The sequence below is a fragment of the Arabidopsis lyrata genome (genome assembly GCF_000004255.2).
Source record: "Arabidopsis lyrata subsp. lyrata unplaced genomic scaffold ARALYscaffold_7, whole genome shotgun sequence".
NCBI lineage: Eukaryota > Viridiplantae > Streptophyta > Magnoliopsida > Brassicales > Brassicaceae > Arabidopsis > Arabidopsis lyrata.
The window spans coordinates 4,321,487-4,335,555 of NW_003302549.1; the positions used below are offsets into that span (position 1 = coordinate 4,321,487).

A 14,069-nucleotide genomic window follows, 5' to 3' on the forward strand; every position below is an offset into this window, starting at 1 on the left:
ACATGCTGCTAAAAAACAATAATATGAAATCGAAAGGAAGTTTCGTTGACAACGATAAGTAGTGGAAGATTTGACTTTGGACAACATGTTGCCAAAAGATTAGGACTATCTTTAGAATACTAAGTTTATCATTCTGAAAAATTGAAAAGCAATCCTAGAATTCAAGTTGTATGACTTTATTCCTTGTTTTCTCATTTTTGCAGACGATCAAAAAACTCAAAAAAGCATATGAAAGAAAAGAGAAATACGCTTTTGACTTATAAAAACAGAGAACAACGAAAGGCCAGAAAAGCAAAGAAGAGTAGAGATCAATCTGAAATGACGCGATTCTAAATTGGAGCAAACCCATGCTTTGAAATCTACTATATCATAAAGCATTTCAAGAAAATCACGGCTTAATCTCCTCAACAAACGACTTTATAGAAGAAGAAGAAAGCATTACCAATAAAACAAAATCGTCTAGTAGTGTAAATAAAGCACAGCCGTATGAGGAAGAATCCATCGGTGCCATACCGGAAAATATACCGGTTAAGGAAGAATGATAACAAATTGAAATGACTCTTTACATATCCTCAACCGCCTCCTCTCTCCTTGTAGTAAACAGATTCAACCAACAAAAAATTGCTCAAGAGAGAAACGTACGTAGTCTAAACCTGTTACCTTGCACGCCACCATTCCATGCCTGTGAGAAATCATCGGTATGGTACCGGAAATTAGACCATTTAAGGTTTAAGGATTCAAACATTTATGGATTGGATTGAGAAATAGAATACGTTTTGAGAAGATTAGCTAACCTCAGCTACTACCCTTTTGTTTGAGGGTGATTTTGTCCCCAAGACTTAGAGCAATCCCTTGCGTCTTGCTCCTTATCCTTATGTAGCCACTCAATGCTCCATCGGTTTGCTTCTCAATACTCACATTCACAAGAGCATCTTCACCAAACACACTTTTTGCATATAAGTTTGCTGCAAGGAATCCACATTCACCTTCTATTGCGGATCTGCAAATAGGGAAGCATTGATTAGTAAGAAGAGTTTTTAGTTTCTATCTGATGAAAGAAGAATTTGAACTTACGGGGCAGTGAGACATTTCATGTTTGTGGATTTGATAATGTGGTCGAGGAATTCTCTTTCGTTTTGAATTGTGGTGTTCACAGCAACCTGACATGAAGAATACAACAGGGAATGGTTATACCAAACTCGAACAAACAAACAAAAAAAGAAGCTACAACTATAAAAGGTTTCGGTAAATTACCTTGTTTTCCCATTCAAACTCTGCCCACATAGTTCTGAAAGCAACCTCTGAGCACACAGCAGGGGAGATATAGTCCATGATATCAATGTGTATGTCGTTAAGAACCACGACGTTTCGCTCCATTACATTTGATGTCTCATAGACGATGTTCCCAAATATGACTCCCGTCTCTGTGGACGAGACCTTGATGTTTGCTTTTATCTGCATGCTTCTTTCAGGTGCCAGACTATAGTTCTGAGGACGCTCAACAAGTTTGAGATCACCCATGGTTGCTAACTCCAAGCACAGATTCTGAAGGGTTTCCTTGGTACGGTTGATTACTGTAACTTCGAGCGCAATATCATAATGGTGTACCGTCACATATGCTTCAGCATAGACTGGGTCACTGAATCCCGTGAGCTGAAGAATGCGGTTAAGTTTGTTAGCATCGTTCTCGTCCTTGGTGAATTCTCCAGTTGCACGCTTTAGGTCATCTTGTACCTGGTCTTCCAACTCAAGTTGACTCATTCCCTGAAAGAAACTTATCATCAGTACTTTCAACTACAGCGAAATAAATAAACATAGCATGCCACTATCAACTTCCATTGTCTTTCTTTGAAACTGAGAATATGAAAAAATATCGGATATGAACTGTAAGATAAAGTAGACACCAACGATATCAGAACTAAACAGATTGCCAAGGAAAACTCGTAAGGAAAAAAAAACACAATAAAGCAAGGGCAAGCTTAGAAAGTAATATTACCTTCCGACTCTTTAGATGGAAGAAGTCAATTAGATCATCAGGTTGAGCATGAGTTGTTTGGGTCTTTGCCTTTAGTTCCTCCATCTCTCTAAGCTGTTTTTCAGAAATCATCTTGACAAAACTCTGGCGACAGTATTCCAACCATATCTTTTTCATCTCATCATTCCTATGGCAAAGCAATTTTATGCACAACACAATCCTCTCATACGAATCATTATCAATAGGGTGTGGAGAAACAGGAGATTGCCCAAGTTGCAACATAGAAACCATAATCAGCAAAGCCTGTGTGACTGTCTTGTTTACTTCAGTTTTAGAAGACTGAACCTCTTCCAACCTAAGAACAAGTTTAGTCAACGTGCAAGCAACCACTGCTCCAAGGAAAAAATCACCAGTTAGAAGCAGTGCTCTCAAATTTCCAGAAGTCAGTGATCCTTGAACAACTGTAGGTGAGGAGAATGTGGTTCAGAGGCTGCGCTTTGGGTAGCATAAGTTCCATCAGCAAGAATCACTGGCTTTCTAGAGGACACCATGGCAGAAGAGGTAGGCTGAATCTTCTTCGATGTCTCAGTTGGCTCAGACTCCTCAGAAACAGAGTAAAATGGTAAATCGCCAAGGCATTGTTTAATGGTTGAAATGCCACTCTCAACTTCTGAAAGTGATAGGCAATACTCCCCAATAATCCAAAGTGCACAAGGGCAGACCTTTCCTGCGCGGATCTGATAGAACGTGTCCAACAACCTGGTTATGATTGAAACTCTTAACTTCGGATTTGTTTCTATTATCTCTCTAACAAAAACAACCACGTCAAGAGCTGAAGCCACATTGCTATCTCCCAAGAAATCCATTAGAAGATGGACTACTGTACTTGCAACTTCGGGGAACTTCACTGCACAAGCATGGATTGCTTGAATAAGCATTTGTCTGTACTCCCCATTCTTCTCAAGTTCTCCACTCTGTGTCTTCACAACTTCTTTCTTCAACATTTGAACGACCTCATTAATATTATGATGGGTAATCAAGTCAAGGGCAATGTCAAGTGTCTTCCTGCGGATATCAAGGTTTGGGCTTGAGAGTGCTCTGAGCACATCTATTATCAACTCAACCATGATATCTCTGTGCAATGTCTTAAGCTCATACAACCGATCAAGCAATATTAGCTTCACATTGTTGTCACTCTGAGAAAGAAGAAGTTGGCAGTAGGTGTTGGCAGCAGCCCTAATAGCAGTCGGGGCAGAAGAGAGAGAAACAAGTGTCCCAGCACATTCATAGATAACTGCAGAAGAAGTAGCACTTAACAGAGAAATAATAATCTTAATATATTTCCCCTTCTCTGTTGGTTTAGTCTTACACACACTTCGAATCAACTCCAGCACCACCATCTGAAGTGATTCATTCCAGTCTGAAACCTTGTCAACATTGCTCAGAAGATAATTCACTGCTCGTTCTTCGGCACAGGTAAAGAGCATTAGAAATGCATTTCTCTTGGCAGACGGATCTTGTTCTGTTGATAGAACTTTCTCGATCATTTCAGGTGCATCCACAAAGAGTTGGTCTCCTTGTGGAAGCTTATATATCGACATGATAGCTAGGATTGCATTCCTACGTACAAACGGATGGCGATGCTCCAGATTTTGCAACACTGATGGAGTCAACGGTTCTACTATTTCAGTCTCCTTCAACCGGCAGAGAAACCTCAGTGTCACACCACGGATGTACTCATTCGAATGCTGAAGGTTATTCCGAAGATTCTGGCATATCAAAATCATTTCAGGTAACACCTTCCCCTTAGAATCGGTTTTTTCAATCAGCTCCAGGTATAGCAACAGAAGCTTTTGGATTGTGTGGTCCTCAGAAGGCAGCACATATCTTATAATGGTTATGAAAAGCTGAGGAATGGTTTCACCATTCAACAAAAGCATAACCGCCTTCTTCATGGCATCAATTTTAGCTTCAACATCATTTCCTTCGAGAGCTTCTTTAATCTCATTGGCCACTGCAGGAGTCCCTTTGTCATAGTGCACAAGCAAGGTACTAGATTTGTCCATCTTTTCCGGTGCTGCAGCTGCAAAAAAAGTGAAAGAGAAACCGAAAAAAAAAAAAAACTTGTGAGCCCAAATGAAAAGGAAAATAGTGCAGGAACAAGTGGTACCAATGTAGCATAAGAAAGATAGAAAGTGAATATAGAGAATAGGAACCCAAACTCCATACAATTGATTAAAGACAAAATGAGGTATATATAGATCACAAGTAACAAACAAGATATCCAAAATGTTAATATTTCTTGCGATTTCAAGTTTGAATTACTGAGTATAAGCACCTTACTAGTGTCCTCATCACTGCTCGAGTAAGTTCTATACAAGAAGTTTATGAGTATCCTCCTCAGCAATAATCTACACCTCTCTACTTATATATCTATACAACGAATGAAGCATCTCTTTTCTCTCGAATCCATGGTTTATGAGAAAGCATCATAATCGCAGAAGAATATTCGGTAATGTTCAATCAAGGACCGAAAGATGCAAAACATTGACAAATCTAAATCATCAGATCCAGCGATACACATCACTTTACCAAAACATTAACATAAAATCGAATAATAAAAACAGCTTCCGATCAACTAAAATTCAAAAAACATCCCCAGATTTGATGAACAAACAATGGAATCTACATAGTTCGCAGTCTCACTAAGCTGCACAAACATGAGAATCAGTTTCCTACCGGGATCGGATCAATCTTTAAGGAGATCGAACAAAGAACGTCCGAGAATATCGAACATTGTAGAGTTTTCACAAAGGAAAAAGGTAAAAGGGGGATCGATCTCTATGAAATCTGAGTCGCAAGTTAAACAGAGAGAGAGACGAACCTCAAGGTACGAGATCCAGAGAGAGAGAGGAGGAGATCCACGGAGTTACGAAGCTTTTGGATCCAAGAGAAGATTTTGGATCTCGGAAAACAAAAACACTCCCACAAAGTGAGAGATAAAAAATGAGCTTATTATCGTGGATTCGTCTTCTGAATTTACTCCTCCAAATCCGTTTTTTTTTGGAAAACGAAGAACGGAAAAAAGCGAGTCAGCCTCAAAGGCCCAAATAATTGATTGATGGCAAGCCCAGCCCAATAGATGTTGAGAAAACATAGCCCCTTATGTTTTTAATTGTTTCCAAAATGACCCCAAACTTCATAAAGTGAGCTTCATTAGGATTGAGGAATCTTAGGACACTTTGGTCAGAGTTTATTACCTAACCAACAAACGGTAGTCAACTAAATTGATATTCTTTTGGTCTATTTGATGTTCTACATAATATAAATTTAGTTAACCAACGGTAAGCTCAACAACTAGAAGCCTCACAATATTTAAAACAAGGCATCCCAAATTTGTATCACGTTCTCTAGCACACCATCTGATACGCCTCATAAATCTGCATAGTAAGCATGTTAATATGTTATAATTAAACAACTATTTTAAAAGTGGTCAAAATATATATAACTTAATTAGGTTTTATGAATGAGTTTGTATAAGTATGTTTTATGCTTGGGATGCTTGCTCGTTGCTATGCCTATGATAAAGTTTCTTCTTACAAAAAAAAAAAAAAAAACATTCTAGTAAAACTTCCCTCATATATAATGATCTATTACCTTACTAGATTTTATCTCGTGGTACACCACAGATCGATTTTTTTAACTACAAAATTAAATTTTAAGTTGTATTTATTTTAATATTGTTTATTTTGTTAAGTCTTTAAGATCGTATAATTGTATTTTGATTGTTAATTTTAGGATTTTATCCGTGATACGTCCCGTATTAATATCGATCCAAACCCGTCCTACCATATAACCCCGTTCCGTGAAATTAAATATCATTTTGTTATTTTTAATAATATTTTATCAAATAGACATATAATTCGAGTCAATTTAAAAGTTTAATATTATATATATTTTTGAATTTTAGTTAATAATAATTAATTCTATATAATGATTTCCGAATTAATTGCGTATGTCCAACAGTAAGAATGAAGATTAATAACCAGATTAAGATTTGAATGGTCACGATTAAATATAGGGATTGTTGAGATCTTTTAAGGAAATCGAATTAAATATGGATTTAATTGTGATAAAGATTATTTATTGTTAATATATTATGTTAAGATTTTTGGAAACAATTTTTTATGTTAATAAGTCTGGGCAAATAAACCGAACCAAATGTACCGAACCGAAACCGAAGCAAAAAAACCGAACCGAACCGAACCGAAAATTTGAAAATAACCGAATGGATAATAAATTTAATAACCGAAATAACCATAACCGAATCGGTACCGAACCAAAATATTTTGGTTAACCAAAATACCCGAAATACAATTATATTTTCAAAATAATTAGTTATTTATAGACCAAATAATCAAAAAATACTTGAAAAATATATAAAAATAGTTCAAATACTCGAAAATAACCAAAATATATCCAAAAATATCTGAAAATACTCAAAAATAACCGAAATATCCGAAAATATCCTAAGCAAAATAACCGAATGGATACTAAATTTCAAAACCGAAAGAACCGGAACCGAACCGAAATTTCAAAATATCCGAATGGGTACTAAATTTTAGAACCGAAAAAACCGAAACCGCATAGACCCAACCGATAAAACCGAACGGATAACCGAAAGCCCAGACTTGTTAATATCTTTGATTTAAATTTGTAATTCTAAATAATTAATGTCCATGATATTTGATCGTAGTTAATATCTTTGATTTAAATTTGTAATTCTAAATAATTAATGTCCATGATATTTGATCGTAAATAAGTTGAAACTCGAGGATTTATTTCATAAATGTCTCTGAAAATGTATATATAGATGCATGCTTTGTTTGAAAAGAATCATTCCCTACAAATAATCAATGTTCCACCGAAATGATTAGCACTTGTCATTGCACATTATTAACATAGCATGTGTTTAGATTCTTTAGATGATATATACGTACAAATATGAAAGTATAAACAATGGTGTATGTATATATATATATATATATATATATATATATATATGTAGTACTAGATCCAGAGAGGTTGACAATCAAATCTAACTCATCTTCCCAATGGAACCAAAATCTTTGATATTCGTCATCATCATTATCATAGTCATCAGCACTCCACTTCCTTCTCTCTCTTTTCAATTCCCATCCAACAAAACACCAACAACATCAACACTAATTTCTTCTCAATACAAAACCCTAGCCCGCAACACAATTCAGCAGCAGTTTCTCCGACCACACAACATCTTACGAGCCAAGCTTCGTCTCCCTCCTCTGAAATGGAGCAATAGTCTCGCCCTCTACGCGAGCCGGTGGGCCCAAACCCGCGGTGGAGATTGCAAACTTATTCACTCCGGGGGACCTTACGGGGAGAATCTCTTCTGGGGAAGCGGAAAAGGGTGGACTCCACGGGACGCGGTGGCTGCATGGGCATCGGAGATGAAATACTATGACCGGAGGACTTACCACTGCAAGGTGAATGGGGATTGTTTGCATTACACGCAACTTGTATGGAAGAAGAGTTCGAGGATTGGGTGTGCAATCAGTTTTTGCAAGACCGGTGCCACATTTATTATTTGCAACTATGATCCTCCTGGTAATATTGTTGGACAGCCACCCTTTTGAATATTGTCTACACTTTATCTTTACCTTTATTTTCCTCAACTACGTACACTTTATCTTTATTTATGTAAAATCTTGTTTTGATTCTTGGATATTTGTCATATTGTATGTAAGATAACAAAAATGAATTACGTTTTCTCTTGTATCCGTATCATATGTACAGTATATGCTAAACTTTTCGGGTAAGGTTTCAGTTTCATTATATTAAGCCACCAATAAAACACCTGATTTTTAACATGAGTTTTTTTGGTGATGCAATTTGTGTTTTGATATATTTTTGTTGCCGTAAACAAATTTTTATTTTTTATTGTTTGGCCGGTTTGATTGTGTTTCGGTTGAGATGGGGGACCTACGTTCTTAAATTCAGACTTTCAGTTCATGTTGACTTGGTTCGGTCTATGTTAGATGCTGATATTGACTTTTATCCGGACTGCCAAATTGAACCGAATAAAACCAAACCATAAATTAAGGGGAACTAATCTGGGCCTCAGAGCCAACGAAATAAAAAAGCCCAATGCTTCAAAACTCAGAAACTGAACCCTAAAGAGGCTTAGATCGCTACATCGACGCCGGTCCGAAACTTCGACTCGTGGTTATCGTCAGTTTCATTTCTGCTTCTTCTCTCTCTCGTGGCTAGACCATTTATGTGGTTTGGTTCACTTCAGGTCAGCTTCTCATCGATTCTCTATTCTGTTTGTCTTGATTCGACGATTCATTTGATCTTTTATTCAATCGGTGTCTGATTCGAGCGACGGCGAAGCAAGAAGGCGAAATAGCATACCGGATTTTACCGGCTAATTTTATCCGGTTTGACTAAAATCGTTGGCTAAACCGATTTGTTTCCATCTTCAGGTCATACCAAGCACAGAGAAAAGCATTTGGGTAGGTTTTGCGATCTGTGATTTTCGGAAGGAGAAACGAAAATGGCGTTTAGAGGGAAGGAGATGATGAAGAAGCTGGTGAAGAGAGTGGGAGCGGAGAATATCACGCCAGAGCTCAAGGAGAAGCTCAAGGCTTGTGTTCCTGATACCAAAGTCGTCATGGGCAGAGCCAAACGCGGTCTCTACGCCGGCCGCCATATCCAGTACGGCAACCGCGTCAGTGAAGATGGTGGAAACAAGTTTGTCTCTTTCTCTCTATGCCTCCCTATCTGTTTATGATGTATGTGTATTCGCTTGAGATTTGTTGAATTTAGAGCTTGTGATGGTTTTGCTTAAAATTCACGCATTGAAGGGCTAATTTGTATGTTTTTTAGGAATGCTTTCTAGATTTAGGTTTCATTTTGGTGAAATGAAATCTAAATTCTTGCGTTTGGAAGTATTCAATAGCCTTTGAAATCTTTAGCTGGTTAGAGATTGTATAGTGCCTCATTTTGTTTAGCGCTCTCATTTGTTTCCGGAAGATGGCATTGTTGTTTTGTTTCTGTATCATGCTACTCTAAAGATTCTCAATATTTTGAGCCATGGTGTGATGAAATTTATCCCCTTTATAGAGAAATGTAGGATCCATGTAACCTATGTGTCTTAATCTGATTTATTCTGTATGGTTTGGTAACTTTTGTTTGTGATTTGAGTTCAGGTCCAGAAGATGTTGGAAACCGAATGTCCAGGAGAAGCGATTGTTCAGCTACATATTCGACCGTCACATTAAAGTCAAAGTCACAACACATGCTCTCCGCTGCATCGACAAAGCAGGAGGAATAGACGAGTACCTGCTAAAAACACCATACCAAAAGATGGACACAGAGATGGGTCTTTACTGGAAAACCAAAGTAGAGCAAAGATATGCAGAGCTAGGTCAAATGGAAGTAGCCTTCTTCACTCCAGAGGATGAAGCCAAGTTCGAACAAGGATTCAAAGACTTGAATATAGCTAAGAAAGATGCTCGTAGGGAAGCTAGAAGAAAGATGTATGGAAAGAAAGGCGGAGAAGGGAAAGCTGATGAAGAAGCTTCTATTGAAGGTGGAGGGTCAAAGTCACACCAAGAAGATGATCATGGGTGGTTAGAAGCTAAAGCTTAGTGCTGCACTCTTTTCTTTTTGCTGAGGTTCTTCAACGTTTTTAGATTTTGGAAGATGTGAGAGGTATGTGATGTTGTAGGTTATAGGTTCGATTCCTCCCTACGAATCCCATAACTCAGGTTTTGACTTTGATCAATGTCGAAAAGTCTTGTAATAAATGGTTTACACCTCTTTGGAATTGGATCTCTATTTACCATTTTTACATACTTAGCTTGTCCTTCTCTTTCGATACCTCATCTCCAATGGTGAACAGTAGGTGATCTTAGTATTATATATTTGCGTAAGTATTCTTCACAAGTTAATATTATCTGAAATTTCGTTCATATAATTTTAAAACAAGTGTGTCAGTGGTATTTCTGATTTTTGTATTTATTTCAGTTCTAGTATGTATTTAATTTCTGTTATCAATCATTTAACCATTCATTTCACAAACATCAACTAAAGTTTGATTTTGGATCCACCAAAAAGTTATAAATTTAAAGAATTTGGTTGCTCTACCATAAAGTCACAAATTTTCTTATTTTAGAAAACAAATAGTAATATAGAGAGATTTAAAATACAAAAATCAAGGATAAAGGCTAAGATGTTTGTTGCTATAATAGAGGACAGATAATTAAACTACATTATCCTTAGTCGTGGCATCATCACTAAATACTTATCAGAATTCTCATGATTTTGTTTTCTTTTTCCATCTTCTGACCAAACAAAGATATTGGACATAATAACTTTAGTTTAATATCTTTAGTTCTCTACCGCTACCTAGAGACGTCGCAATCTCTACCAACCGTCAGATATTCCGACCCCATTATAGACGGCGAGGATCTCTGCGTCTCCGTCATCTCAGATTCTTTTTTTTGCGATATAAAATTTAATGAATATTTGCTTTGAAGGTCATTATGGAATAAAAACAAACATTTGATTTATTCTTAATTCCAAAAAGATAAATTACTTAAAATAACTTGCAAAACCGAAGAAAAAATATCGGCAACAAGAACAAAACGCTCTTCTATTTTTTTTCTTCATCTTCCAATTTCCAGGAACAAGATTGGACGAAATCTAAAGGTAATCATCGAACAAAATAAACAGCTTAGCTTCTAAAAATCCTTCCTTTACCTCGGGATTCTTTTTATGTTTTCGGACAAATTGACTTTTTTGTGTGTTTATGATGGTTTGGAAACTAATGATAAATGATGTTACTGTTCTTGATTCTGAATCGATTTTGTAAGTTGTAACTCTCTCTTGTTTTAGACCAGGTAACAAAGAAAACATTTACTGTTTTTGTTTCTCTCCAATGAATCACTTGTGTAAAATAGTTGAGAATTGTTTCTCTTCATGTTCAAGAAATTTGATTGTTTTAGTTCTTTTTCAAAATGAAATCTTTATTGAGAAGTGATTGTAGGCATCGTTTGGATCATTTTATGAAAGGTTTCATTTTTATTTGAACCATCACAGATGATAAGCTTTTGTTTCGATAGGACCTTTGCTAGACTTTTGTGGTTGAAGCTCTTTATGTTTGGCTGTTGATTTTTAAGATCGTTATTACAAGAGTTTAGTCAGAACAATGTTTTCTTCTAATGATGATTTTATGTCTGGTGCAAAGGTATTGAATCGCAGATTTTAGCAGTTTAGTCTCTGAGTATGACTCTTGTATTTGCTCTTTTGCTCGTTTTTTTTTTCTATCAGTGTTTGATCTGTTCTTTTTTTTCATTCTTTGGGGAACTTTGGAGTTCAAATGAATAGTTTTTCTTCAAGAATTTGCGTTTTGATAAAGTAAAATAAAGAGTCTTTTTGTTACAGGTATTGCATCCATTTAAAAAGTTCATGGATAGGTGGTCGGGTAAAAGAGCGCATGAGGCGCGACCTGACTCTAAGAAGGGTGGTGGTGTTGTTTTCAGAGATAGATTTAACAACAATAGTTGCAAGGTTCCTATTTGTAGTGATGAGAAAAAAACGATGAACTTTACTCGGTTTGTTGGCTCTTCAGATAAGAAAGAGAAGTCAGTCTTGTCTACATACCGCTCTTCGCCAAACGGGAAGGAAGTAATTGGAACTTCCTCTAAGATTTGTGGCTCTAGCTCCTCTTCTGTGAAAAGTGAGAAGCAACCGTTTTCTCAGATAGCCATGGATTCATCAGAGAGCAGCAGAGGTAGCGAAGATGAGGTAGAGACAGAAATCTTGCAAGTTTCTCTTGGAAGAGATAAAAGAAAAGCTAACAATAAACTTATTTATGGAAAAGTTATAACACCAGAAGCGGAATGTTCAAACTTGCCATCGAGCTCAAGAATCAAGAGAGGTTTTAGGCAGAGGTTTGGGTTGAGCAAGCAAGAGTTTCACCCTGGTCCCTCTGGCCAGTCAACATCTGCCAACCGAGGATGCAGCCCGTTGTTATCCGGTGTCATTCCAAGTGGTTTTGGATTGGAGAAAAGATTAAGTCGGAAGGCAGATACTATCAATAAGAGGAAAGTTTATGGAGAAAGCAGTTCTAGCTCCTCAGCTAGGGGGAAGAATGTAACAGAAACACCAGCTGAAGTGAGACGTCGTAGTTTTAATCCGAGAGGTTCTGTTTCAGATATTAGACAGGCTAGACACTGCATTTTGAATGATGACAACGATGTTGCTTCATTTGGGAGTCAGAGATTGGCAGATAGAAGTAATAGTCGCATTAGATTCTCAAACCCTGGGAGTGGTAGAGAAGCTTTATCCTCTGTCACGGCAACAGAGATGTCTCAGACTGAGACATCAAACAATCTCAATTCTCCTGTCTCTTTGGAGCTGTTCTCTGGTTTCCCAGAATTTGGCCTCTCTGGTTCCTTATTGAGTCAAGACAGTTTTCGCAGTTACAATTTAGATGGGATCTCGGAGGTAACTATTTCCTGTTACTCTACAACTTGACATCTTGTCTGAGCATCATCAACTAGTGCTTACAACAATGCCCTTAGCACCGTTTAACTTTTGGTGTTTTGTATTGCTCGGATGCTTTTGCAGATTTTGCCAGAACTTGATAGGATTGAACAAGATATCGAGCTTAATTATGAGGTTAAAATTTGACACATGTTTTGACTTTTGAGTTTCAGATGTTGTGATAGTGTTGTTACTCATATTTTCCTCTCCCTTATCAGGAGCTGCTTATCATGGAGACAGGTTTACTTCTCGGTGGACTAAGCTTCCATGACCAACACCGAGACATGAGGCTAGACATAGATAACATGTCATATGAGGTTCGTCCTTACATCTTTCAAACTCGTGTTCCGTATTGGGATGTAGTATCTTTACCGTTTTGTCTTTTTATTTTTGAATGAATACAGGAACTATTAGCTCTTGAAGAGAGGATTGGTACAGTAAGCACTGCTCTCACAGAAGAAGCAATATCAAAGTGCTTGAAAACAAGCATCTATCAGATGAAACCTGTAACTTATGGGTCTATCACCAAAAGTCCTAGTGATCACAAGGAAGATGCCAAATGCAGCATCTGCCAGGTTTGTCTTGTTAGTCATAATCAAGCCTTTGGCTTTGATGAAATCTTAAGGAAAGCCTGCCATGAGTTGATGTAGCTAAGTGAACAACACCAAACTTTGTCTATTGTTGCGGGTGCTGTCACAAAGTGTAATGGAAATCTTTGATTATTACAGGCGTTTCATTGATGCATGATGGTGAATATAGAACTGATATGTATTTGTATATGTAAAATCAGAAATTTTCTTTACCTTTTCTCTACAGTTCTTCACACTCTGATCTTTGTGGTTTACAGGAAGAGTATACAATAGGAGATGAAGTTGGGAGGCTACACTGTGAGCACACATACCATGTGAAGTGTGTGCAAGAGTGGTTGCGGATGAAGAGTTGGTGCCCAATCTGCAAAGCCACTGCCGAAACTTCCTCTAAATAACTGTCTTCTTCTTCTTCCTCGTTCGTTGTATTATTTATTTCATCTAAAGCCTGTGAACAACAATGGAACCTGCCTAGAAAGGGCCTCACCATTTCCTTTGTGTACATACCAATTCACACCGGCTCTGTCTCTCTTTCTATATTCCTTTTGTCTAATGACAAAGCTATCCTGTGTTTCTCTTCGTCTTTTCACCTGTTTCCTGTTGATTTCCGTAATGTAAAGTGGGAAAGGCGGAAAATATGTCATTTGAACTTTGAAGATTAAGAAAACGTCATCTTGAATTCTTAAACTTGGACAATTTGTTGAAAAACAACAAAGAGCGTGCGTGGTTCTTTGGATCTCTGGACTTGTGGGAAAACTTAAAAAGACATTCAAAGAAGAAAATGGAGTCGCCTTCTGCATATTTTCAAAGTAAAAGCCAAAGGTTTCCCAAAAAAGAGAGCAACAATTACTGTTGGATAGACTGAGAAGCCGAAAGCAGAATCATCACGGGATTTAGAATCTGAGAATTTCATG

At 37.2% G+C, this 14,069-nt stretch overlaps 4 protein-coding genes across 6 annotated transcripts; 3 read left to right on the plus strand and 1 right to left on the minus strand.

Moving 5' to 3' along the window:
• Window positions 1-348: 348 nt before the first annotated feature.
• On the minus strand, window positions 349-4,995 carry LOC9303372 (coatomer subunit beta-1). The gene is given in 7 exon segments (XM_021019147.1): window positions 349-682; window positions 795-1,000; window positions 1,075-1,160; window positions 1,255-1,764; window positions 1,997-2,460; window positions 2,463-4,058; window positions 4,860-4,995. Coding segments are annotated over 5 exon segments (2,844 nt in total). The 5' UTR covers window positions 4,042-4,058; window positions 4,860-4,995; the 3' UTR covers window positions 349-682; window position 795.
• Window positions 4,996-6,890: 1,895 nt separating this feature from the next.
• LOC9305396 (pathogenesis-related protein PRB1-3) lies at window positions 6,891-7,733 on the plus strand. Its single transcript, XM_002867254.2, has one exon. The coding sequence runs from the start codon at window positions 7,090-7,092 to the stop codon at window positions 7,648-7,650; it is 561 nt and encodes a 186-aa protein (XP_002867300.1). The 5' UTR covers window positions 6,891-7,089; the 3' UTR covers window positions 7,651-7,733.
• A 331-nt stretch (window positions 7,734-8,064) lies between these two features.
• LOC9303373 lies at window positions 8,065-9,873 on the plus strand. 2 transcript variants are annotated; one of them, XM_002867255.2, is made up of 3 exons: window positions 8,065-8,312; window positions 8,500-8,767; window positions 9,226-9,873. In XM_002867255.2, the coding sequence occupies exons 2-3, from the start codon at window positions 8,571-8,573 to the stop codon at window positions 9,665-9,667; spliced, it is 639 nt and encodes a 212-aa protein (XP_002867301.1). In that variant the 5' UTR covers window positions 8,065-8,312; window positions 8,500-8,570; the 3' UTR covers window positions 9,668-9,873. The 2 variants fall into 2 exon arrangements, with proteins under 2 accessions (XP_002867301.1, XP_020875290.1); XM_021019631.1 differs by lacking the exon at window positions 8,065-8,312 and having other exon boundaries at window positions 8,337-8,767.
• A 701-nt stretch (window positions 9,874-10,574) lies between these two features.
• Window positions 10,575-13,836, plus strand: LOC9303374. 2 transcript variants are annotated; one of them, XM_002867256.2, is made up of 6 exons: window positions 10,575-10,729; window positions 11,465-12,529; window positions 12,653-12,703; window positions 12,787-12,885; window positions 12,973-13,143; window positions 13,416-13,836. In XM_002867256.2, exons 2-6 carry the CDS (start codon window positions 11,489-11,491, stop codon window positions 13,551-13,553), a joined length of 1,500 nt encoding a protein of 499 aa, XP_002867302.1. In that variant the 5' UTR covers window positions 10,575-10,729; window positions 11,465-11,488; the 3' UTR covers window positions 13,554-13,836. The 2 variants fall into 2 exon arrangements, with proteins under 2 accessions (XP_002867302.1, XP_020872388.1); XM_021016729.1 differs by lacking the exon at window positions 10,575-10,729 and adding an exon at window positions 10,753-10,920.
• The last annotated feature ends 233 nt before the right edge of the window (window positions 13,837-14,069 follow it).